The 25,043-nt window shown below is 30.6% G+C and overlaps 3 protein-coding genes across 3 annotated transcripts in view; 1 reads left to right on the top strand and 2 right to left on the bottom strand.

Annotated features, from left to right (window-relative positions):
* Window positions 1-24: 24 nt before the first annotated feature.
* Window positions 25-4,820, bottom strand: LOC113399338 (uncharacterized). Its single transcript, XM_026638441.2, has 5 exons — window positions 4,683-4,820; window positions 3,927-4,027; window positions 3,285-3,384; window positions 1,511-1,657; window positions 25-288 (listed from the first exon to the last, which is right to left on the bottom strand). The coding sequence occupies exons 1-5, from the start codon at window positions 4,818-4,820 to the stop codon at window positions 25-27; spliced, it is 750 nt and encodes a 249-aa protein (XP_026494226.2).
* Window positions 4,821-13,677: 8,857 nt separating this feature from the next.
* LOC113399341 (protein NDRG3-like) lies at window positions 13,678-15,255 on the top strand. The gene has a single exon (XM_026638444.2). The coding sequence runs from the start codon at window positions 14,097-14,099 to the stop codon at window positions 15,075-15,077; it is 981 nt and encodes a 326-aa protein (XP_026494229.1). The 5' UTR covers window positions 13,678-14,096; the 3' UTR covers window positions 15,078-15,255.
* Window positions 15,256-22,229: 6,974 nt separating this feature from the next.
* The window catches only part of LOC113399362 (cell adhesion molecule Dscam2-like), a 93,666-nt gene continuing 90,852 nt past the window's right edge, over window positions 22,230-25,043 (bottom strand). The window contains exon 35 of the mRNA XM_064217933.1: window positions 22,230-22,838. Within this exon, the coding sequence (XP_064074003.1) occupies window positions 22,717-22,838 (122 nt within the window). The 3' untranslated portion in view covers window positions 22,230-22,716. The remainder of the gene's footprint in view (window positions 22,839-25,043) is intronic.

The raw sequence follows: 25,043 nt of genomic DNA, 5'->3' as shown, positions 1-25,043 counted from the left end.
TATTTTTATTATAGAATAACTATATTATCGTATCTTACTCACCGTCAAATTATGAACTATTGGTCCACGATTCAACTTAAAATTAACTTCAACATACACGAGTGCTATCGTTCGATAATCTGTACCATTAATACATTCACAATCAGCTATTAAGCTTGCTTTACCAGCATTTGTTATAACACCTTCTACTTCAATAGATTTGGTTTCGTAGTCAAATTCTATTAGTTCACCGAGAAACTGTTCATTCAAAGATAGTTTTCGGTTCGAGTCTGATATTATTTCTCCATACTGTAAGCAATTAATGTTTAAGTCAATTACAAAAAATTAAGCCAAGCCTTTGTAGCTGAACCAGGAAACCTGTATTTCAGATAGCAGCGCCAAATCCTAGTTCTTTGTCAACACACTGTTTTTCACTGGAGAAAAACATTGTTTGATATGCAAAAGTAAAAGTTAAAACAAAACAACAACACTAACAACCGAGTTTATCTCTTTCATACAAAAAGTAAATAAAAAATTCATGGACATTTAACATTGGAAGTGAGTGATCCTCTCCAAGATTAATGTATGTGTGAGTGTATAAATATGCATGTGTGTGAGAATATGTGTTAACATGCACATAAAGAGTGGGTGAGTGTTAAGTGTATGCAAAATTAAAAAAAAAATTATAATAAATGTATAAAATAAAAGTAAATAATCATAGTAGTAGTTTATGAACAGTATTTATAAATTATTGGCAATTTCGTCCTGCATGTAATTATCTGAACAACTATTGCAGAAGTAATTCGAATTTAGTGCAAACAACGGGACACACAATCCATTGTGTGTAATTTATTACGAGTGAGTTTCAGAAAATTTCATTGACTATTCAATTCGCACTGAAACATGACCATTTTAAAGCAGTGTAAAGTTATTATAATTGTTAGATAAGGAAACAAAGAGTTCATATTTAATTACTGCGAAAATAGGAGTAACTGTAATTTTTTTAAGATCAGTAATGAATTACAAAGTTATCAAATTCTTATTACCACAAAAGGGGATGTTCATTTTAGTAGCGACAATACTACCTAAGAATTTTACAATACAATATATCTATCTTTTTTTTTCTACGATCATATATAGAAAAATGTAGACTTCTTAACACAAAATAAATTTATTTTACCAATCATACACACTTTTTATTAATTTTACAATTATATTCAAATTATAATTGTGGATACTAAAAATAGTGTTTATTGCCTATTTATAAAGTAAATACAGATAGTTGCAGACGATACATACATTAATGTTCCCAACTGTTAGAAATATAACATATTAGTAAAAAGTATTAAAATTGTCTATGTCTAAATCTCTTTGGCGTTGGTTATAATTTAGTAGATTATATAACATTTGACAATATGCCACAAGGCTATGCTAGAGTAGAGTCTATGGTGCTGAACTCTGTAATAAAAATCAGTATAGTGTAAGTAACTAAACAAGACTAACAACTCAACCGTGATAACTATACACCAACCTCCATCATATCCTTGTCCGAATTCAACTTCAATAATTCTTCCGTGACAAAGTACCAGGATAAATTACAAGATGGCGCCACGTCGTACGCTTTGACTGATAACGTTGTTTCTTCATTTTCATTTATTATTCGGTTGACGGGTTGAATCTGTAATCGTTAAACTTATATTTACTTGAATATTTTTTTAAATAAATAAACTATTTACTTAAAAAATTTGCAATATATTTTTTTTAAAGTAGCTTTTATATTTTGTATGAAACGCTTCTGTCGCAGCAGAATCACTTTTATAACGAGTACTAAGATGCAAGCGTTGTTTTATTATGTGCATTTAAAATAAACTCAAGCTTACTTTTTGTCATTTACTTTATTTATTTAACAGAAGAGCAGGGAAAAATTATTATATTTCGAAATTATATGCTCGTGGAAACAACTTAATTATTTTTTCTACACTTCATTAGACTTAGAAAACGATAGACAGAGTTACTTTCAGATTTATAAATTATGGTAATGATGATATTCTAATGTATATGATATTATAGTGTATTCAATGATATAATTAAAAAAAATTAATGTTAATTATGTTTATTTTCAAAAATATAGTGTGATTTAAAATTGCTGACCTAAATTTGACACGTTTAATTTGTTTGTAAAATTAATTTATTCTTTCGCCTGATTTATAGTTGAATTTTAATTAAAGAATTTATTTTATCAACGAACTGCTTATTGTATAATTTAGGTCTCCATACTAATATTATAAATGCGAAAGTAACTTTGTTTGTTTGTCTGTTTGTTTCGCTTTTACGGCCAAACCATTGAACCGAATTTGATGAAATTTAGTATTAAGAAAGCTTGAACCCTAACGTACACGGCTCCTTTAGTATCTAACAATTGACGACCACCGCCGTCGCAACACGAGTAGTCACGGAGGACACCTAGTAGACAATGTGTTTAAAAATATGAACATTATTTTATTGATGTCTATCATAAACAGACATAATATGTGCTGTATTTCTAGTTAAAAAATCTTTATTTCGATTGCGTCGTTGGTCAAGTGGCTAGATAAAAGCCGCAAATCCCGAGGTCTTGGATTCAAAATCCAAGTCAAACCTATGTTGGACAGACGAAGCGTACGATATCTTGTCGTGTCAACGAATACATCAAGGCGGTAAAAAACAATGATACCAAGAAATCAGCCATCGCAGAAAATCTTCTGGAAGTCGGGTCGAACCATTGGATCGAGTTTCATATTGCTCAGATACTCGCGACAGAACGCCATTACATACCCTGACTGGTACGAGAAGCCATTGAAATTACTAAATATTGTAATTTCAATAGGGAAGATGGGTTTCAACTGTCGAAAGTATGGAATCCAGTGATAAAGTTATGCAAACCCTTGAATAATAATATAAAATATTCGCGAATCGATACGGTGAGTTTCCTTTGTAAAACACGGGATCGAGTTTCGAGTGCAAATAAAACAAATAGTAGGGGTGAAAGTGACAGTGGTAGTGGTAACCAGTGTTTACGCAGCAAACGTACGAGAAAGGAGGTACTCCGATATGGACACTTTTAATGCCGTCAACATCTACCCGCAAACGTCAGTCTCGTGAACAAGACATTCGAAGTCTAATGTCGAAGAAAGAATGTCGAACGAAGAATAATGTCGAAATATCGAGCTCCACCAAATAAAAATAAAAAACATGGTAAATATCCCGTTTTAAATACTGATAGTAATGAAAATAACCATGTTAATTTAAAATCTTATATAAAATACCTGAAGCTCAGGGACACGGAGATCTGCATCGAAAGTGACTATCGTTGCATTAGCTGTGGCGGACTCGTTGAATATAGTTACTGTAAGGGAAACTCTGAACCTGAAAATGTTTATTGCTTTCAAATATAATAATTTCTATTCCACTTATTTAATCGGTTCAAGTACAGCATTAAGAAAATTGTTTAGTTTCCTTTAAAGTTTCCATTAAAGCTAGTAGAGCCGGTCTGCTGAGCTATTCTGTAAGCTTAAACTCGCAGCTTAAACACGCGAAATACGATGGTGAAATGTCAAATGCTTTTATGCGACTTATTCTACCGCCAAGCAGCAGTACTCAGTATTGTTGTGTTCCGGTTTGAAGGGTGAGTGAGCCAGTGTAACTACAGGCACAAGGGATATAAGATCTTAGTTCCCAAGGTTGGTGGCGCATTGGTGATGTAAGGAATGGTTAACTTTTTTTACAGCGCCATTGTCTATGGGTGGTGGTGACCACTTACCATCAGGTGGCCCATTTGCTCGCCCGCCTACCGATATCATAAAAAAAAGACTAAATAATAATAATATTTAAAGGGGGACACGTATCAAAATGTATTTTATTACATGCATTAAGGATATAGAACATCAATATTAACATTGCATACATACTCGTCTTTATAAGGAATGCCGGATGAAAAATTGTAAACGCTTTCATTACTGCTGTCGATAAAGTTGCAAATTTCTTCATTATTAAAACATTTCCATTCGTACTAAAATAAAATACAATTAAACAGTATCGTCTTATTTACTTCACTAACTAGAAGAGAAACATTATTTAATCATATTTATCCAATAACATATTGTTATGTCTTAACGACAAGGATTTCCTGAATGATTCAGAAAAGATTGAATAAGATTTTTATATAAAATAAGTAAATTTAAAATAATAGCTACTATCACAGGCTTACCCATATATTTATTTATCTATACATATAATAAAATTGGAGTGTCTGTTTGTAATATTAAAATAACCAATTTTTACTAAATGCATATGTATGTATACACGGTAAATATACCAAAATAACATTTTATACAATTTTTGTCTGTCTGTCTGTTTGTTCCGGCTAATCTCTGGAACGGCTGAACCGATTTCGACGGGACTTTCACTGGCAGATAGCGGATGTAATAAGGAGTAACTTAGGCTTAAAAAGAATGTGTTCGATTAGGTTGAATATTATATTACTTTTATTTTAGAATTATATATAGAATAAAAATTAAATCACGCTACAATATCCAAATAACTTAAATTCGAACAACGCGCACGAAGTCGCGGCCAGAGCTAGTATTAAATAAGCGTAGTAAACAAAAAGTTTATGACGTCAATTAAAGCATTAATTTTTTCTCGTTAGCTATTATTGTACTTACTTTTACGTTACTTTCATAATAATCGATGTTTACGACTAGAGCCTCTATAGTGAAAGCTCTCTCTACAGTTATCATAAGAAGATCTTCGTTTAAATATACGTTTAATCCTCGATAACGCACTTGGAAGGATGATTTCATCTATCGAGAATTAATATATTAGTTAAATCATAAAGGACTAAACATTTTGAAGGTTATTGAACTTTATTAATATTAGGTTAGTGTAATCAATAACAATTGTATGACTATATATTATTGTTATATGCAAAAATATATATGTCCTATTTTATAAGTAAAACACACACTCACACAGACACATAGATACGCATATTTCGTTTTATACAAATATAAACTATATGTGTTTAGGCAAAATTGTAGTAAATAAACTGTGTTTTATTATTATAGTGAATGTACTTACTTCAGTAATTACTTCTTTGTTACCCTCCCTTACAACTTGATAGCTCGATTCATAGGTTGCACCTGGTTTCAAGGTGTAAGGCGGTATTTCTAACCTAGATCCAATAGTGTTCGTGACATTAATTGAATGTTGGAATATTTCGCTGTATACGGACCAAACAAACTGAAATATAAATAATACTTTTATTATTTTTGAACGTTATGAATATCATTCAATATTTTCAAATCGGGAAACGAGAATTAAAAAAAAATGCGCAGTAAAGTAAAGTATGCGTATGCGTATACCTACAACGTTTATTCGTTTTTTTTAGTCGATTATAATAATCGAATATAAAAAAAAATGTTCAAATAAAGTTAAATTTAATAAAACATAAATTTTCATAAGTACTTAGAATTTGTATATTTTTTAATCAATCTAAAAAAAAAACGAATATAATATTCAGTCTAATCGAATACATTCTTTTTTTGAAACAATATTGAAAAAAGAATTTTATTACATAATAATCGAGTGTTGGGTCACAATTTGTAACTTGAGCTTCTATTACAAATTCCAAATCGACGTATGTTGATTTTCCACTCAGTATTACAGATGACATATACATTTTTCCATGTTTTTCAGCCTTGTGACCTTGAATGTAGCTTATGGGAATTGTCTTTGTTCTGTCCCCATTGTGTGACGTGGCTGTTATATTAAAAATATATCGGACACCGCTCAGTAACTAAAAGGATATTTATGCATATTGAAATTTATACCTAGATAAAAAATTAAATCTTGATATTACACAATACTTTATTGAATTAACTAAAACTTATTTTAATGATTGTCGAAATCATTAATTGCATTGTTATTATTATTATTATATTACGAAAAGTAACAATGAGCGTTTCATTTCTTTGTTTAAAAATATTCTACTCAAATATTGAAATAATTAAATTGTATCTCGACGTAACCTTATATGGATTTGTCAATTTTATCATTAAAACTTTTAAATATTGTATATGAGTGTTGAATTTATTTCAACTTCTTTCTTCACCTCTCCATCTTTTATAATAAATGTGAGTTCTGATCGTGGTCTGTTGAATTTATTCTGAAGAGCTCTTATTTTTCTCCATATCATAAGAGTTTCGCGTTGCGTCGACATCTTCAAATTAACCCAAGAGATTGACCAACTGATGTTTAAGTCAACATTGTCTTTAGGGTCAATACTGGAAAGTTAATGGATTGTACAATATATTCGTTCATATATCTACATATATTATATAAAATGCCTTACAAACATATAATCTATTAACCTGTATGATTTTTCCCATTTTGTACTGTTTGTTTAATTTCAAATAGGTAGGCGAATCGGCAAATAGGCCACCCGATGGTAAGAGGTACCACCACCCGGCATTTTAAGAAATACTAATCATCTACAACGTCGTCAATGTGCCACTAAACTTGGGAACTAAGATGTCATGTCCCTTGTGAATCTTCTTACTTTAAAGACAATTTATTTAAGTATAAAAAGTCAAGCTTGCTTCATACCAAATATCACCTAATTCGTTTCAGTGGTTTGGTCGTGAAAGAGCTACAGATAGACAGACAGGCAGATTTACTTTCGCATTTATAAGATTAATAAATATTTTGTTAGTTTAGTTAGTAAAGAATTTTTTATATCTGAAAAACTTTCCAGCTGAGTATTTTTATTTTTTCGTTTATACGACATTTTTTATCGTTAAACTTTAGAACTTGTTGGATTGAGTAATAGAATTGGGAGCTTATGCACCTGACGAAAGTACCTCTTATTTGCAAATAGTACTTTCACAAAAAGCAATACTAACTTTTATTACTTTGTATTATTATGATGAACGGTGTTAACGTGGCAACAAGGCAACAAAGACATAAATTGTTTTGTTATGAATTAGCGAGTAAGGTTACTCTAATACTATATAGTACGCTTTTACTCGAGCCCTTATAATATAATAGTCGAAAATAGGTATTGAATTGAATAGAACAATTATTATTACACAGAACGAAACAATTATTATTAATAATGTCGAACTATTCGTTTTTAGCATAGATTTGTTTTAATTTTTTTATTCATGTTGAAACTACTAATCTGATTGATATGGACTTCATATCATTTTAATTTACAATTTATGGACAAATAACGCAACAGATAAACATACTATATGTGTATATATGTTGCAAGTTTTTGACATATAGCTCATAATATAATTGCTGTCGAAGAAAAAAATGTCGGGCAGGGCGTTCCCAAGTGGACGCTTCAAATATTATAACATAGAAAAAACTTTGTATGTAAAATATATAAATACATATAAATTGTCTACAGCAAATTCTATGACAGTCTTATATAAATATTTTTTTCAATATTACGAGTATAAGTCACAGTATTAATTTCTAATATTACAAGACGAATGTATTTCTACAAAATAATCATGATCATAAAACTAGTATCGATATTTGCTATTATATTTCTTATATATGTATTTGTTAAATAAATATGGCAACTATAAAAATATTAATATGATTTTTTATACTGTTTTATTTTTTATTTGTAGCGGAACTTGTATTCATATTGAGTGATTATCAATTACTTACGTTATGATGGAATATTCAGGCCTTGCCAAGGAATTGTTTGTATGTCTCGGACAAACAATTTGGGGCGCGGTAACGACAAAATCCGGTGATTCAGCAAACTTTACATAACACAAAATGTATTACTCATATATAGAACACTGTATTTACAAATGACATCAAAAATAAGTAAAAACAAAAAGCCATATAAACACCAATTTTCTTCATTGAAAAAAAAACCTTTAACAGATAAAATAAAAAATTAGAATTTTATTAAGATGTATTGGTATTAGCAATAGTACATATTAGTAAAAAGTAATAAAATTGTCTATGTTTGAATCTCATTGTCTTTAATTAGATCGAGTTCCAGTATATGTGATATTTGACAGTACGTCTGACCATAGCCTATGTTAGAGTATTGTCTATGCTACTGGACTCTGTAGTAAAAATCAATACATGGTAAATAGTAACTAACAATACTAAGAATTCAATAGTGATAACTATACGTTAGATATACTGAGTTTCAGATACTTCAATCCAGTCAGGATACGATAAGACGAGATGGCCCAGCAGTCAGAACATGTCGAACCAAAATCGAAGGTCGCGTTCGGACAAGGACCAATGAGTTTTCAAGTGGTTATAATTAATTGCTTGGTTACTCAGTGGTTATGGCAAATATCGTGAATAAACCAGAACGTATATGAAATCAAACGTAGGTGATTTAAGCTTCAAACCCATCTGCTTAAAAGTGGTCTTTGCTAGATGTCGATTACGGGTTGTTATAGTACTCAGGCTGTTATACAAGTTACAAACATGAAATGTTTATGATATTAAATGTATGTTCCCCCGGGGTGCCTCTAGTATACCTCGCTACTTAAATTTCTTGTTATTGAACTCATAAATTTTACACAACTGTAGGTCATTTTATTAACATTCATATAGGTCAGCGGTATTAAGCTTTAGTTTAGAAATATTATGATTCATTTAAACGATTGTACATTGTTTATATTAAGAAATCGTTATGTGAAAAAGTGTACTAAAATCGATTCGCTTACTTTTTTGTACTTTAAAGGAAAGAAAGAACTTACCGCTTGGGAACAAATTAAACTTATCAAACAACAAACAATGTAAAAATAATACATTATCAATTACAATTAATTTATTTATCTATGTTATACGATAAACTACACTTTTGTACCGTTGAAACAAACTGCTTCTAAACAATGACTATATTTAATTGACGCGGTGGGTTTTTCGTGTATTGATTTTTTCCTTTATGTGCTGATAATTAGATTGCATGACTAAAACACCATTGCTTAAACGTATATACGTTAGTCGCTTTTAGTTATTGTTTGTTTTATTTATGTCCTAGCTACCCGATCCAGCTTCGCCCGGGTATAATAATGATATAAAACTTTTATATTGTAGAGTAAACATAGAAAGCGAATTTTTATTCCGGCTAGGAAAATTGAAATTCTCACTAAATATAAATTCCTCTTGAATAGTTGGAATAGTACTACTAGTAGTAGTATATTGATGAAAATCGTATTAAAATCCGTTGCGTTGCTAAAAAGAACTCAGCTTAGGAAGAGATTTTATTTAACACTATGTAGAGATTAGATTGAAGTTACAAGTTGAAGTACAGGGAAAAACCAAATTAAGAAAAACTTATTTAAATGTATAATTAGTAATTAACGAAGCTTTATAATACAAGTATTGTAATGACAATAATGTTTTGATTTGTACAATACGTTTTTTTTTTAAATTTCTGTTAGCGGTTCTATCTGAGTTGGTTACCTTAACATCAGTTGACAGCTGTTATTCTACCAGAAAACAGCCTTGCAGATAATTTCTGTGATAATATTTATTGTTTAATGTGCAGTTGTGCAGTTGTACATACAGGCACTGATTTCTGTCAAAGTGACTGTTTTGAAGGTAGAGCGCAGGACGTTATTATTATAAGATGCAAGTGTATGCGTGTGTATCAACATAATTGCACTCTATATTATAATAACATAGACTGTCATAGTGTATTTTATTAGCAGTATTAGCCTATGGGTAATGTTGATTATTCTCAATTCTATGGAATTTGGAATTTGAATTCCAATAAAAACCTCATAACTTAATCCGACAGAAAATATTATACGACCCGAAAGTGTCCAGGCTCAAGACCAACGGTTTTATTAACGGTGTAAGAAGTTGTGTATCATTACATAACTCATACTCTAGTGAACTGTGGTGTTGTTGACCTCTAACCAAAACCTCTTTTATATAAATATTTAAAAAAAATTAAAATACATTTCTAGTTTCATTTGAAATATAACTTAAAGAAATATAACATATAAGCGTCAGCGACGTAAAAAGTCGCAGGATCGATCCTGACCCCTTGGGCTATTGTCGTCCCCACTCACTAACACAAGTGATAAGCTTAAAAGGAGGGGTAGATAGGAATATTAGTAATTCCTTAATTAATTGGAGGCATTGCTAGTATTCTTAAAAAAAAAACACGTTCGATAAATTTTAAATTAAGTCAACTCCGCAATTATTCAACTGACCGTACAACAACAACAGTTTGTAGTACATTTTTATTTAACTACACATAGAGTAATAAATGTATTTTTGTATTGGTTTTAGACATGCCTTGTAATGAAACCAATACAAAAATGAAAAATAACGATCAAGATCGGTTCATAAACTAAATTTATACGCCCAACCCGTCTAAAATAATATATAGATATGAACTAAGACCTTCATCCTTTTTCAAGTTGCTTATAAAGGGATCGCAATTTATAACGTGAAAAATAACGTTTGCAATTTTATGTTTTGTTATTTATACATATGTAAGCTTTGTGTTAAAAAAACCGTATCATATTTTTTAATGCTATAAGAAGTGTCAGTTAATTTAAATTGTAATTTGAATATTTATTTAAGACTTAGTTATAAACGTATTTTTTTTAAAAATTAGTGTTCATTTAGAGTGGAAAGGACAATTCCAGTTCTCTTTTAAATAAGGAAATAGAGCATGAACATTGCAATTGTCGATTCTCTATTTTAGGTTTGTATTAGTCAGCCATTAGTATTAGTATTGTAAAACTTATTTATTATTAACAAAATTATACTCTGTTTTAGATGAATCCAATTGTATAATGCTTTGAAAAACCCATGACCTTATAAATGGACAATTAATTTACATGTAAAAAAAGGAAACATTTTTTTTGTACCTACGTATGTATATATATATTATATAGTATTAGGATTATTATCAAATTCATTCAGATTATCCGGCATTGCCGTTGTTAGTCGCAGTTTAACCAACAATAACTGTCCGGGGCTCATTGGGCCACCAATTGTAAGCTTATCCCTTGTAATGTGACCATGGGGATGACACACAAGTTTGCTAGGGAGCTAGCTCGTATTGTAGTACGCTGTAAATGAAATTATGATAACAAAACAGAATAACGAAGGTCAAAAATAATACATATATTATTATAACTAAAACCAGAAATAAGTCTTAGGTTGTTGCTTGGGATATATCACAAATGTTAAGTAAATAAGGTAGGCAATAGAAGCCATTATTATTTTATTTTTTTACATTTTTGGTATGTCAGTTTTCTTAGTAAGTAGTTTCATATATAACATAAAGTGACTACATAAGCTACATATGTTATATATCAACCAGAAAAATAATTTACATAAATTTTGTTTCATACGTAACAATGTATTGCACATAATGATAACAGCTGTAATTAAATAACAATATATTTACTATTGCCGCTTCAAAATTAGAAAATATATATATTACAGACTGTAAAACATATATTTAAATACAATTTTGCTTATGAGCTGAAAAGAATAATAACTCCAACTAAGATTAGGACAATGTATAGAATTACTTTATTTGACTGAATGCAAAATCTAAAAGCGAAAACATAAATTTTCATATTATTAATAATATTAATAAACAATATTTTTTTTTTTGTTGTTTGTTTTTAATTAATTAATTGAGATAATAATTACAATTAATTTAGTTTTTACATATATTGTAATATATAGGTAATAATTGTTTAGAGGTGAACGCCCTCGACATGAATGCGTTATGGTTGGGCTTTGTGCAAATCCGTCTGGATCCTACCTCCAAATAGCAATACATTCCCTTACTAGTAATGTGTTCCGGTTTAAGGATAAGCGACAGGCACAAGGGAGTTGTTTAGAACATATCAATAAAAAAAAACATTTTTTTTTTAATATACAGCCGCGAAATCGGTCTAAATAAGTTTGTATTTAAAACAATATTATGATAAGATGTAATAAGACTAATTACCTAATATATAATCATACTTTTATTTATATTTGTAAATACAATGAAGATTTTATTATGTACTTTTAAAGGCATAAAAAAGTGTCTGTTTTATTACAAATGCATTAATACAATAAGTCTTGATGATAGCTTGGTCCACTGTAAATATTATTAAGGGTTTTCATAGACCCTTTGTAATTGTGTTAAGAATGTTTTCGGTAGCCAGTGCAGACAATGAGTTCTTATCTGAAAGAACTTTCCGTGTACCATTGTAAAAGATTTTTATCTTTGTTACACATTGAAAAGGAAACCATTTTTATAGGATTTTTTTTTATTTTCCATTCAGACGTTAAAGATGAAATTCATTATATCAATATATGGTGTCATAAATTTGAGATGTTCTGTCATAAAAATATCATTAAATCTTATCTTGTTGACTCTCTCAATGAAGAATACGTTTATTAATACTGGTGGGAAATTAAATTAAAAAATATATTTTTGTGTAGAATAAAATAAGTTTTTTTTTTTTTTTAACATGGGAGATTTTACACACGCTTGTTCATCGACTGAGGAATCTTCATCGTGGAACACAACATAAAAAGCGTTGCTGTTGCGTGGCGAGTTAAACTACCACCAATCATAATATTTATTAAAATACCAAATTATATCTTTTACACTTCTATTGAGTTCAATGTTGAGTGGGCTGGTTTATTCGTGGTTTCATTATTATGTTAATTTTGTTGTTACCATTCCATATGGTCATAATTTATACAGTCGGTATTTTTGACTTAGATTTATATATATATATTATTTTTTTGGTTAAAATCTTCATCTTCTTTCAATCGTTTTACATTTTAAACAATAAAATAATATATATATATATATAAATCTAAGTTCATTAATAATTATAATATAAATATATATTATAATTATTACATACACTAGTTAGTAAAATAACAGTATATTCAGTGTTCAATGAATCGTTTAATTTGTAACTTGTTTGTAAAACGATTCTTAATAAGAAATGATCAACAAATAAAAGAAAAGTAAAAGCTATTAAAAGTGTTTGCGGGGAGCGCAGTCAATTGAGCGCCGATGTTTCCACGACGTGACTCGCCTTCGTTACTTTTTACGTTATTTTCAAATAGATATTTTTATTTATTGTTATAAATATATTAGAAATAAATTTTATTTTTAGGAAAGAAGCAATTGATAAATTTAGATTTGTTCTTCGATCATGTATTAATTATATTTATTTATGAACAAATTAATATTATTTTTAAATTGTAGGTACAAGTTTCGTTATTCGAAACAAGTTTTCGTCATTTTTGAGAAATAAAAAATATTTTATTAGTTATTTATTTTTTATCTAAATCATGTACATAACTAAAAAAAATAATTATTAAACTTCTATTTAGGGTGTGTATTCAATGGTAGCAATTTTATATGAGACGTTTGTAAAGTTTAAGAAACACACATAATATAATTTATAAATTATAATTATACCAATCATCCTTTAAACGAACCGCTTCATTTTGGATAGACTTATTTCTAATTCCATTATCCAGTTATATCTAACTTAACTTAGTTTTACGTAATAATACAAATAGCGTAGAAACTATAAAAAATCGACTCGTCTCAGTACGCATGCGCTTTAAGGTCCATAGACGTGAACATCGCGCGAGACGTTGCTATCCACTCGCGTCACGGACCGAAGTGTGACGAATACTGCCGATTAGTGCCGAATCGACCTCTAGCAGGGAGTTACACTCGCCCGTCTACGCATTATTGACCATTTCCTGAGTCAATATTGCTTTAAATATCGCGACCATAAAACAGTATACTTAAATAAAAGCAGTGATGTTATTGTAAAGTTCGAGTTACTTGTAATCTTACGTACAGAGTGTGTTCAGAGTGTACAGAGTGCTAGTCATGAATATTAAGATACAAACAACAGCGGCGTGTATTGGATTACGTTAATTAATACTAATAGCGTTGTGAAAAACATCGTCGGTGTAAAGTAAAACCAAATAAACAGCTTAGTTGTGTAAGACACATCCTTTTGATAACCTAATAGACGAATACCTAGATTTAAGTACATATAAAAAACTCTACAAGAATAATGCCAACGACTACGATACAAGAAAATATCGCTCTTTTAAATATGATGTCCTCGGACAACCTGGAGGATGATTTGAAAAGTGTTCAGCTTCATTATCCATCAGACAGGCGATTACAAAGCGATGGCGCATGCGTAGAAGAGAGAGTCAGGACTTCACGCGGGGACATCTTGGTGGCGGTGCGAGGTGATCGTAATAAACGCGCCATAATCACATACCATGACTTGGGCCTCAATTATGCAGCTAATTTTCAAGCGTTCTTTAATTTCGTGGACATGAGATCTATATTAGATCAATTTTGCATTTATCACGTTAATGCTCCAGGTCAAGAGGAGGGAGCACCGACATTGCCCGAGGATTTCTCCTATCCATCTATGGACGCCCTGGCCTCTCAAATTGATTTTGTTCTCGGTCATTTTGGTATTAGATCGTTCATCGGGTTCGGGGTCGGCGCAGGTGCTAATATTTTAGCTCGGTATGCCATGGTTAGTCCTCAGAAGGTCGATGCTTTAGTCCTTATCAATTGTACATCAACTCAAGCCGGTTGGACCGAGTGGCTCTATCAGAAAATTAACACTAGACAGCTACGATCCAGCGGAATGACGCAAGGGGCGCTCGATTATCTAATGTGGCACCATTTCGGTCGCAGCACTGATGACCGTAATCACGACTTAGCCCACGTATACAAGGATTGTTTTTCACATGTCAATCCCGTTAATCTATCTATGTTTATTGATTCATACTTGCGTCGATCGGATTTAGGTATCGCTAGAGACAGCAATACGATAAAAGTGCCCGTTTTAAACGTCACTGGAGCGCTTTCCCCGCACGTTGACGATACTGTCACTTTCAATGGCCGCTTGGAACCAGCGAAAACCTCATGGTTGAGTATCTCGGATTGTGGAATGGTGTTAGAGGAGCAGCCAAGTAAGATTGCAGAAGCGTTTCGCCTCTTCCTTCAGGGTGAGGGTTACTGCAGGTAGACCTTACCTTGCGGGACAACGATAAAACGTAATGCTGCAATTAAATAGAGTGCACTTGATGCTTATCTACACGCCAGCTTTAACAACACAGTTGTTGTAGACATTGGAATTGTAGACGAAAAAATTGTTAACCATTGTTTTAGATAATTATGGAAATAAATTTATTTTCTGGCTTAAATAGACTTTCACTCAACCATATTCTGATTTTTAATGTAAATATTGGTATACATAATATGAAATAATTTGTCCTTCCTATTTATTAATTAGTAACTTAATCAATCATTTGTCTACTCGCCTGGGCGCAGAGTCATTTGCATATTCAATTCAATTAAAATGAACAGCTGTAATTATTTGTTAATGACTATGTTCGTATTTAGCTTAATTACCCATTCTTTAATGAAAAACATTAACGATTAAAATATAATTTATGGAATTAAAATTTTAAAATTAATTTAATTTTTAATTGAAAAAACATATTTTCTTTAATTAAAAAAAAAAAAAATTATAGACAGTTCCATCGGGTTTTAATCCGCGTTCATGTGAAGTTTACAACTAAATCTAAATTTATACAAAAGTTCGTCTATTATCTTCGGATGATTGAATTTTATTGTGAATTACATAAAAGTAATTTTAGTTTTTATTATAGTTATATTATAGCAAAAATATATGAGTGAGGTCATTAAACCCACACATTTTGTTGATAGGTCTTAGAAATGTAGATATACATACATATATCTCTGAAGTAGAGCTTTTAGGACGCATACATGCCTAATACATATAGCAGAAAAAAAAACTTTAATTTCATTTCTGATTAAGCTAACCACTGAAATTGTTAAATTAAGGAATAATAAAGTATTTATTGTTAAAACTCAGAGGTGCTGGACTAGGTTAGGGTGCACGTAAGACACTCTGGGTCATCTCAAGTAGTTTATTTAAGTAATCTTAAATACTGTATGTGGAGAATGACGTCATTCTAGCTATGTCGATTTATATAAAATATAAATTGAATTGCTAATTTAAACTGACTTAGTGATTTTTGTTGGTGATTTTTTTTCTAACCATAGCGGGTGCACCAGGCAAGCAATGTGCGGCGAAGGCACGAACTTAAAGGCTACATATGAGTATTATATTGGTATATAATAACTATATTTTTGTTAGTAATGTATCTCCACAGACGTGCTCTCCGTGCTGTTGTTATATCTTATTTATAATTTTATTTATGGTATTTAATGTGCATCCATGTTTTTTTTATTACCACTCAGCATAACAATCGAAATAATATTTATTTCGTATATTTTTTGAAATACAACTTACGTAAAATCTCTACTTTTAAATGTATGCTAGCGCTTTTTACGTACTAAAACTATTTTTCGAAGACTGTCTAAGTTATACTTACTTACTTATACTTAGATCGAACAAAATTCGCTTTTTAAATATAGTGTATTCATTTTTAAAAAAATGTTCGAATAATTGATAACATTAGCTTTATTTTGTTATACGACATTAATCCTAATTAATGATGGTAGGTGATCAAAACTATTTATTATTTTATATTTATTTATAAATATTAACTATAACAAGTGATTTTTTTCATATAAAAATGTTTTGAGGCAAACAGTATGTCCTATATAATAATTACAAAAAATAATCATAAAAAATCTTATCTTCCTTGAGATATTGTACAATCTTTTTATAGCATAGATAGGCGAACGCTGATGGTAAGTGGCCACCAGCATCCAACATTAGTGCTGTAAGGAATATGAAAAACATCGTCAATGCGCCATCAACCTTGGAACTACGATTGTTATATCCTTTGTTGCTCTGGTTACACCGGCCTTAGGTACCTACCCTACCCTTAGGTACCTTTTAAACTAGAAAAGATTAATACTAACTATTGCTGTTTGGCGGCAGAGTATAAGTGGATGGTTCCGGAGAGGTTTGCACAAAGGTCTACCACTCAGTAAAAGTTCCTCACGAATACGACGGCGAGGCGTCGCGGCGTCGCGGCGCGGTGTTTTTCAGCAAATCCTGTAATTAATATGGCTATTTTTTTCTCTGTAACATGTGCCCTGTATCAAATCTCATTACGATCGGTTCGGTGGTTTAAAGCAGGGTTATAAGTAAAGTGGGCTTATTTCTGTTTGTTTTTAACTTAGAAAATATTATCAAAATTACTTTTAAAAAAATCACTCACCCCTTTTTTTACATACACTTTATTTGTGTTTTTTTTTATTGTAATTATTTAAACAAATAAACAAAGTACCCAGTCTCATGTCATAATTGCTCATGTCGTGATTGTTTCCTTTTTGCTCTAAATCTATCATATTTTTTTAATGACATCGCATATTGAATAATATAACACCAAACGAACTTTCGACTAATCTTTAGGTGTATATTTTTTAACTAACTGTGCGTGTGATTCGCTATTTAACCCCTCTGTCGCTTCTACGAAATCAGTGCGAGACGCGACGTTGTGCTGAACATTTCTATGATAGTTTTCTCATATACATTGCACAAGTGATGAAAGGTAATTATCGGTAACGGCCATCGCGTACATCCACCTCTTAACCGCGACGAGGCAACACACAGACAGATATCGCATTTAAAATTTTAAGTAGAAATTAATATTTTTACTATAAATTTTCAAGTGATAAAATTAGTATTAAATAAACGGAAATTGCTTTAAAACTCTTGTTTTTTATGAAGGAACGTAAAAATATTTTAAAGGCAATCCTATTGTTATTCTGGAAATTACGCACTTCTTACTCTTTACCTTTTCATTATTCTAAAGATGAATGTGGATTACCATAATTTTTTGATTGTAAAGTACTTACACAAAATCGTTATAAATAGTAGTTACGTAATCGTTATAAGTAATATATTATAAGGAATATATTTGTTAAAAGTAGTAAAATTGTCTATGTGTATATCTCATTAACTTTGACACCAGAGGGCTATGTATAAGGTCTAGGGATAACTCTGTCATAATAATGACGTATCAATTAGATAACAATCTAGCAAGACTCATAAACTTAATAGTGATAATAAAAAGCACGATGAAAAGTTATTAATAAAACAATTAAATTAAATATGTAATTATGATAGTTTTTGCAACTAGAATATACTAATATAATTCGTACCTTCATAATGTATTGAACAGGTACCTTCGAAATTTATATTATAAAACTTTATTTAAAAATACTCAAAATTCCAGCTTTATTGGAGCTGTTTCGATATACTTTTATTCTTAACATTTCTTGAATTATGTTAATTTTTTTAATAATTTTTCACGATATCGTTAGGCGGTCGAGCAAATGGGCCACCTGATGGTAAGTGGTCACCACCGCCCATAGACAATGGCGCTGTAAGAAATATTTATAATATTTCATATTATTATTTGTAATTATCACCAAGTTCTAAAACAATATTTCCATGAAGACTGAAGTCAATCAAACAATAGCTACATTGCATAGAACAAAATGGCAGAAATTGAATGAAAATAAAGTTTTTTACGGCTATAATTAATATTCGATTCGCTTCGAATATCCGTGGCGTGTTTTCTTTTTTGCGAGGGGTTTCCTGAATAAATGTGTATCGGCCACCCCAGGGGAGGCGTCGGTGAAATGGACTCCCTCTAAAGGAGTGTGGCTTAACACCCTCTCACACTGACCACTGGATCAACGGATTATGAAATATTCCAAGTATTGGACGTAGATAACTTTATGTAATCTTTGCATAGTAAGAGAAATACGGAACCAGAAGTTTCAACATTTAATTAACTGTAGTCAAATTATTTAAATTATTTGTTGGAATAACATTATGTATTTGGAATAAACTATACCCAGTATATGACTTTTCATAGATATTTTATTTTGCAATCTGGGCAAATAATCTATTTCAATATAAAGGCCAAACGGTTCCAAAACATTCTTACTGTGTATCCTTCGTTTCTTCTCATGCATGTTAATTTCGATTTAGGTACCTTCTAAATTTTGAAGTTTAAATGAAATTTCTGTTTATTATACAGAATGACCTGACAGCCTTATTTAAAAAAAAAGCAATGCTCTTAACGACATTATTATGATAACAAATAATAAAAAACCTTATAAATATATTATAATGACATATTAAAATATATTTTTTTTGCCTTTTTAAAAGATGTAAAGATTACATAAATAATTTTCAAATTAAATTAATATATGTTATGAAGAGTTATTGTATTAAAATAATATTTATGCTACTCAGATTTCGTAAGGCGCGGACAGCGGCATTCCAATCGATCTGGTATCTTTGATAGGAATCTCATATTGGAATTTATAGACGTATGCGAAGAATATATTTATGATAAAATTTCCAGGGGCGAGGATGATTTTTCCTTAAAAAGTTGGGAGTATAACTATGTCGACAAATATAAAATATTTCCTTTCGTAAAAAATCTACAAAATGATAAGTAGACTTTGAGTATTTATTTTAATTGTAAAATAATTTACTCGTTAAAAGTTTTCTAAACACAGTATTATTAATTTTAACAATGTGGTTGTTTACGACTTTACTTGAATTTTGTTTAGGGGGTCATTAAATAATGCCGTCTTTTTCTTTCTAATATTAAATTAGCTATGATCGAAAGAAAGAAGTAAGTGTTTTATATCAACATTTATATGTAAGGCAGTTAATTTATATAAAAAGTTCGCGTATAATTATCAAATATACTTTACTCCTGTAGGTATTATTGTGAGTAATTTAGTTCTTTTGTAAACGTAGTATATAAGATTGAAACTGTATTTAAATGTTATGAATACGTTAAAATTATAATATTAATTAATCAGCTTGTAAATTACCATTAATATACTTAACATAAAATTAACATATTAAATATTTTTGAGTAAAAGTTATGGAGATAGACTGTAATGAATAATAAAGATAATCATTTTTAACAAGGGCAAGGTCAATAAATAAAATAACAACTGAGATAAGTAATTTATATTACAATAAACATTCTCACATAGATTCAATATTTACACAATACAATTATATTGTCATAAAACATTTAATAAAAATTGACTAGGATTTTATGATATCTACAAATTTATTTACAAATTTAAGCTCCATTTAAAAGTATAACATCAGTCAGACTAAATATTTACATCTATCATTCTCACATAAATCTATTTATCTATTAATTTATTACGATTACACTTGAGCGTTTATGATTTTTATTAATAACTAATAAAGTATCGATAATGACTGTTTTTTTGCCGTTGTACTGGTACCCAAGTGTAAATGTATCTTACGCTTACTACTATTCTATCCACAACATGAGACAAATTCCAAAATTGTTGATTAAACATGGCAACACTGTATTTAACTATAGATACGGATTATGTGGTATTGTATACAAATAAATTTCTTATTCTATTTTATGTTAGATAAAATGGCAGTCAAATGAAGCGTAATATTTAGTAGAAGTAGTAGATTAATTAGTTGTTCATTTACTACGAACTGGTGAATTGTTACATTTAAACAAACGACCACTAATAAATGGTTTCTCAGATATATATATTGTATATTGTAGGGTAGAGTTTATTCGATCGTCTCTTGATTATTGATTTAGATAGTTCGTGTTAAGTTTTGAAGAAGTCTTGAAGTTCTTTGTTATTATAAGTTTTATGAAATCGATATTTAATTGATTATTCGTTTTATATACTGTCTTCGAACTTTGATGGCACGGTTAGCTCTTGACTACGACAGGTACATACAACTGTTTGATCGCGATTATTCGAATATAATATACAAAATGAATAAAATGTACGATATAACCCGCATTGGAGTGGTGTGGTGGAGTAGGCTACAAAAGATTAATTTTAACAAAAGGAGGAGGCCCAGCAGTTTGATATATACAGGCTACATGTCGAAAGTTAACCTACGTTGTTCAGTTTACATTCGTCAGTGGTTGGATTTTATTTTTCATTTTCATAGTTTTCTGAGTCTACGTTAGCGTTGAAGATCAATGTTACTGTAATTAACTTCCTGAATGTCTATACCATTATTATTCCAAGTATTGGCGATATTTTGAAGAATTACAGAATTGAAAAGAAATTGTCAAATATTACAGCAGAAACATATCATGTTCTTCTATTTGAATACATGTGTATCATGCGTTAATCTACATTAACATTCGTTGATTTCCATGTTGGATAACTAATTATTGAATTGGATTTAATAACCTATATAACTGTGGTAGGGCTTTGTGCAAGCCCGTCTGGTTAGGTAACCGCCACTCATCAGCTATTCTACCGCCAAACAGTAAAACTTAGTATTGTTATATTGCTGTTTGAAGCGTGAGTCAGCCATTGTAACTACAGACACAAGGGACATAACTTCTTAGCGCCCAATGTTGGTGGCGCATTTGTATTTTGTTTTTTTTGTAAAGCAATAAAGAAAGATATATTTCTCTTCTTCTTCTTTAAATGAATGTATGCAAGGCATAGAGACTTTGCAAAAAAAAATGCAGATTTTTATGACCTATCAAATATTTTTAATTTTATGTTTTGAAAGTGACTTATAAAAAGTCACACCAATTAATGACCTATTTTTCATAAAACCTTAATGTTCTTAATACTCTCATAGTACATTTAGCAGAAACGTTCGTTCACAAAGCGAAGCTTCCAGAATGTTTCTATTGATTTTATCTTGTTGTAATGGCAAACACGCTTTAAATTTCTCCTAGATCCTTGGATTTAGAAGATAAATCAGTCCGGCTTTGCAATTTAAATGTGTTTTCTTTACCTTTTAGCTTTCCAAATCTCGCCTTTTATTTTGATTAAACTTTCATTAAACCTGTAATTGAATTAAAGTTTAAAATTGATAATTGCTTTTATAAACTTTTCCTGCATGACGATTCCGGTGTTATTATTGCATATTCTGTATTTTATTGCATTTTAACTTTATTCAAACAATTAAGGGGTTAAAACATTTAAAAGATGATAATTATTAAATCGAGAATCGCGTTGTTAAAAGTAATTGCTGTTGTAAGTAATATAAAATAAATTAGTATAAATTGACCTTTTTAAAATAGTATACCCTATAAGTCAGGAAATTTATTTTGATTCTTTGTTAGGTCTACCCGTGTAGGTCAGAACTACCTAAAATTTGAAAATGGCAAGAATGATTTTATTTTGGTTAGAGATTATTTGGTTTATAGATTTCAGCATCAAGAGACATTAGATCAATTGAGTTCGAAAATGGAGGTATGATTTACAATTCCTGCGATGTTTATGGCCAGTGGCGAAATGATATCAGTGGGCAAAGTCAATTTCCATAATATTGATTGACATTCTTTGTAGAAAATATCAAAATGTAAAGAAAATTCATCAAAGATTGACGGAAGTAAGAGAAATCGCTTCGACTCAAATCGAATGCATTTATCTTCGCCCGCTAACCATCTGGTGCAAAAACAACACGTAAAGGATGACTACATAGTTAAGTACATACAAGAATGACATTCTGTTAAATCCTAAGTTCAAGTTACACCACATCATAAATTTAAGATTGTCCCTGAACTCTTATAATTGGCAGTTTAAAGTTGCTTAGTCGATCTTCTAAGACTAGTCGTGTGTATTGAAGTTCCTTTACCACGGCGCTAGCTGTGTTCATGATGTGTGCGCGGCGAGAGGGAACCCGGACCTGACTCCGCGCTGGAATCGCCCGCGTACACCTCCGAGAAGCCGCCTCCGCTCCCACCGCCGCTGCCACCTCCACCACCTTTTGAATATCAATATTTCAAGGCCCATGTTAGATCGCGGTTTGATTGGTATGACATATTGACACGTCGAGGATCTATAGTTTGCTATTTCTGGTGTCTTAGAGAACTCAATAAGGTACATCAATACCTTATGCCGAGATTTTAAACAACTCAAAGTTAATACAAAACAGTTAATTCCTATTTTTCTTATTTCTATTGAGCGTTTGCACAATTTAAAATAAGATTTACTATAAAACTAATCTACACTTTGCTTTTCGTGTACATAACCAATTGTAAACGAATATTGCATAATTCTGTGACCCGGCAATAAAAGGGCCAATATCAATAACCCTTACGATTGGTGATCAAATAGAAACAATGACCATATGTTGGTTTTTTTGCGGTATTAGTAATATTGGCTTAGTTCTTTTAGCATATATGGCCAAATATGGTTTACATGCTACCCAAAATTGCACTTTGGCCCTTCTAGCACCAGGGTTTAGAACTAATCTAACGTTACTCAATAGTAGTCTGTTTGATCCAATAAAAATTCCATGATGTCCAATTTGAGAATTTATCATGTAATTTAGAAAGAACCCAATTTCGTGAAGCGAATTAAATTCTGCTACGTTTATATGAATTTACACATTTTCGTTACAAGTATAGGTACACGGTTCAGAAATAGTCTCTGTAATGTGGATCACGATATTTGCTTCGTATATCATAAATCATTATTAGATAGAAGTTCATGATGTATTACATGAATATGTTAACAAGTTGCGAGGCGAATGATAGATGATATGCCGAGGTAAAATATGCGATAGGGATACATCATTTTGCGAAAATAATATCTGATACATAATATAATATCTACTTATTATTTTTTATTTGTTTAGATTGATGAAGTGTTCGGAATATCACAGATTATGATGTTGACCTCCTGACCGACGGCGACGGTTACGGCAGCTTATCTCAACGGAGAATATCCCACTTATAACAATAGTGCACAAGAGTACGCAATCACAGGTGTTCTATTTATTACCTAACTCCTATAATCTACGAAAATAATCCTACGTGGATTAACGATTTCTTCGGAACACTACTGAGAGTTTCTTTATAGAAAATCCCAGTAATTGTTTATAGCCGCCACCCAGGTTTGAATTCAGAATTGCGGGAGCTGTAGCTTTATAATTAGCCACTAGACCAACGAATAGTCAGATATCACAGACCATTTAATCATCCGTAAGAATGTAATTTTATTTATGATTTATTTAAGTATAAGGGGACTCGTGGAAAGAAATATTTGATCATTTGCTATGAACTGTTTCTAGTTTATTATACTATGAATGTTTATATTACGCTAATATTATAATAACTATTATACTGGAACTAAGGTTTATTGCTTACAACATATATACAAATTACTATTACTTAATACTAATGACGAACTCTTCTTCTTAATTAAATAATAAAAATAAATAAATATTGGACAACATCACATACATTACTCTGATCCCAATGTAAGTATATAGCTAAAGCACTTGTGTTTTAGAAAATCATAAGTAACGACGGTATCACACCCAGATCCAAGACATCATAGAAACTAATGAACTTTTTCTTCATCGACTCGGTCGGGAATCGAACCCGAGGCCTCGGAGTGGCGTACCCATGAAAACCGGGGTACACACTACTCGACCACGGAGGTCGTCATATATTATATACCAATGAATTATTTAATGATTGCATGTACTTACGTACGTGTATAATATTACTTATACTGTTTTAATTCGAAACCATAATTTGTCAAATTTCTTTGTACATACGATACTTTTTGGTATATCTCATTAGTTTTCACAGAACTTGTTTATTCATCTCATGAATAAAGTTAACTCTTTGGTTTTATAACTTCCCAATTATCTTAACTTAAGGACATAAGCATTTATGAAACTACCCTAATATAACATTGAATTACGATAAATTCAATGATTTGGTCATCTTATAGTTAATATGGAACTGCTCACATATATATTTGGAGACTCCAATTATAATAATAATAATCTAAAATATGTGCTATTCTTTTTAATATAATACGTAAGAAAGGGATAGCATCTTTACTATCACCTGGTGCTAGTAATAAATCAGACGGCACAAACATTGAGATGACGTCTAGTCTCCAGAAAAGAGCTCTTTTGTTTGAAAAATTAGTCTTAGTGATTTATTTTCTA

This window comes from Vanessa tameamea, chromosome 19, assembly GCF_037043105.1.
Source record: "Vanessa tameamea isolate UH-Manoa-2023 chromosome 19, ilVanTame1 primary haplotype, whole genome shotgun sequence".
NCBI lineage: Eukaryota > Metazoa > Arthropoda > Insecta > Lepidoptera > Nymphalidae > Vanessa > Vanessa tameamea.
Note: the sequence above shows the minus strand (reverse complement) of the source record. Positions and strands in the feature narration are given on the sequence as shown.

What these genes read in the sequence shown, in the direction of transcription:
- LOC113399338 (XM_026638441.2), bottom strand. Translation starts at nt 4,820, where the DNA reads ATGAAATCATCCTTCCAAGTGCGTTATCGAGGATTAAACGTATATTTA. An exon ending in TCCGTGTCCCTGAGCTTCAG is followed by an intron (nt 1,658 to 3,284) that starts GTATTTTATATA and finishes TAACGATTACAG; the next exon opens with ATTCAACCCGTCAACCGAAT. An exon ending in CGGACAAGGATATGATGGAG is followed by an intron (nt 289 to 1,510) that starts GTTGGTGTATAG and finishes AATTGCTTACAG; the next exon opens with TATGGAGAAATAATATCAGA.
- LOC113399341 (XM_026638444.2), top strand. Translation starts at nt 14,097, where the DNA reads ATGCCAACGACTACGATACAAGAAAATATCGCTCTTTTAAATATGATG.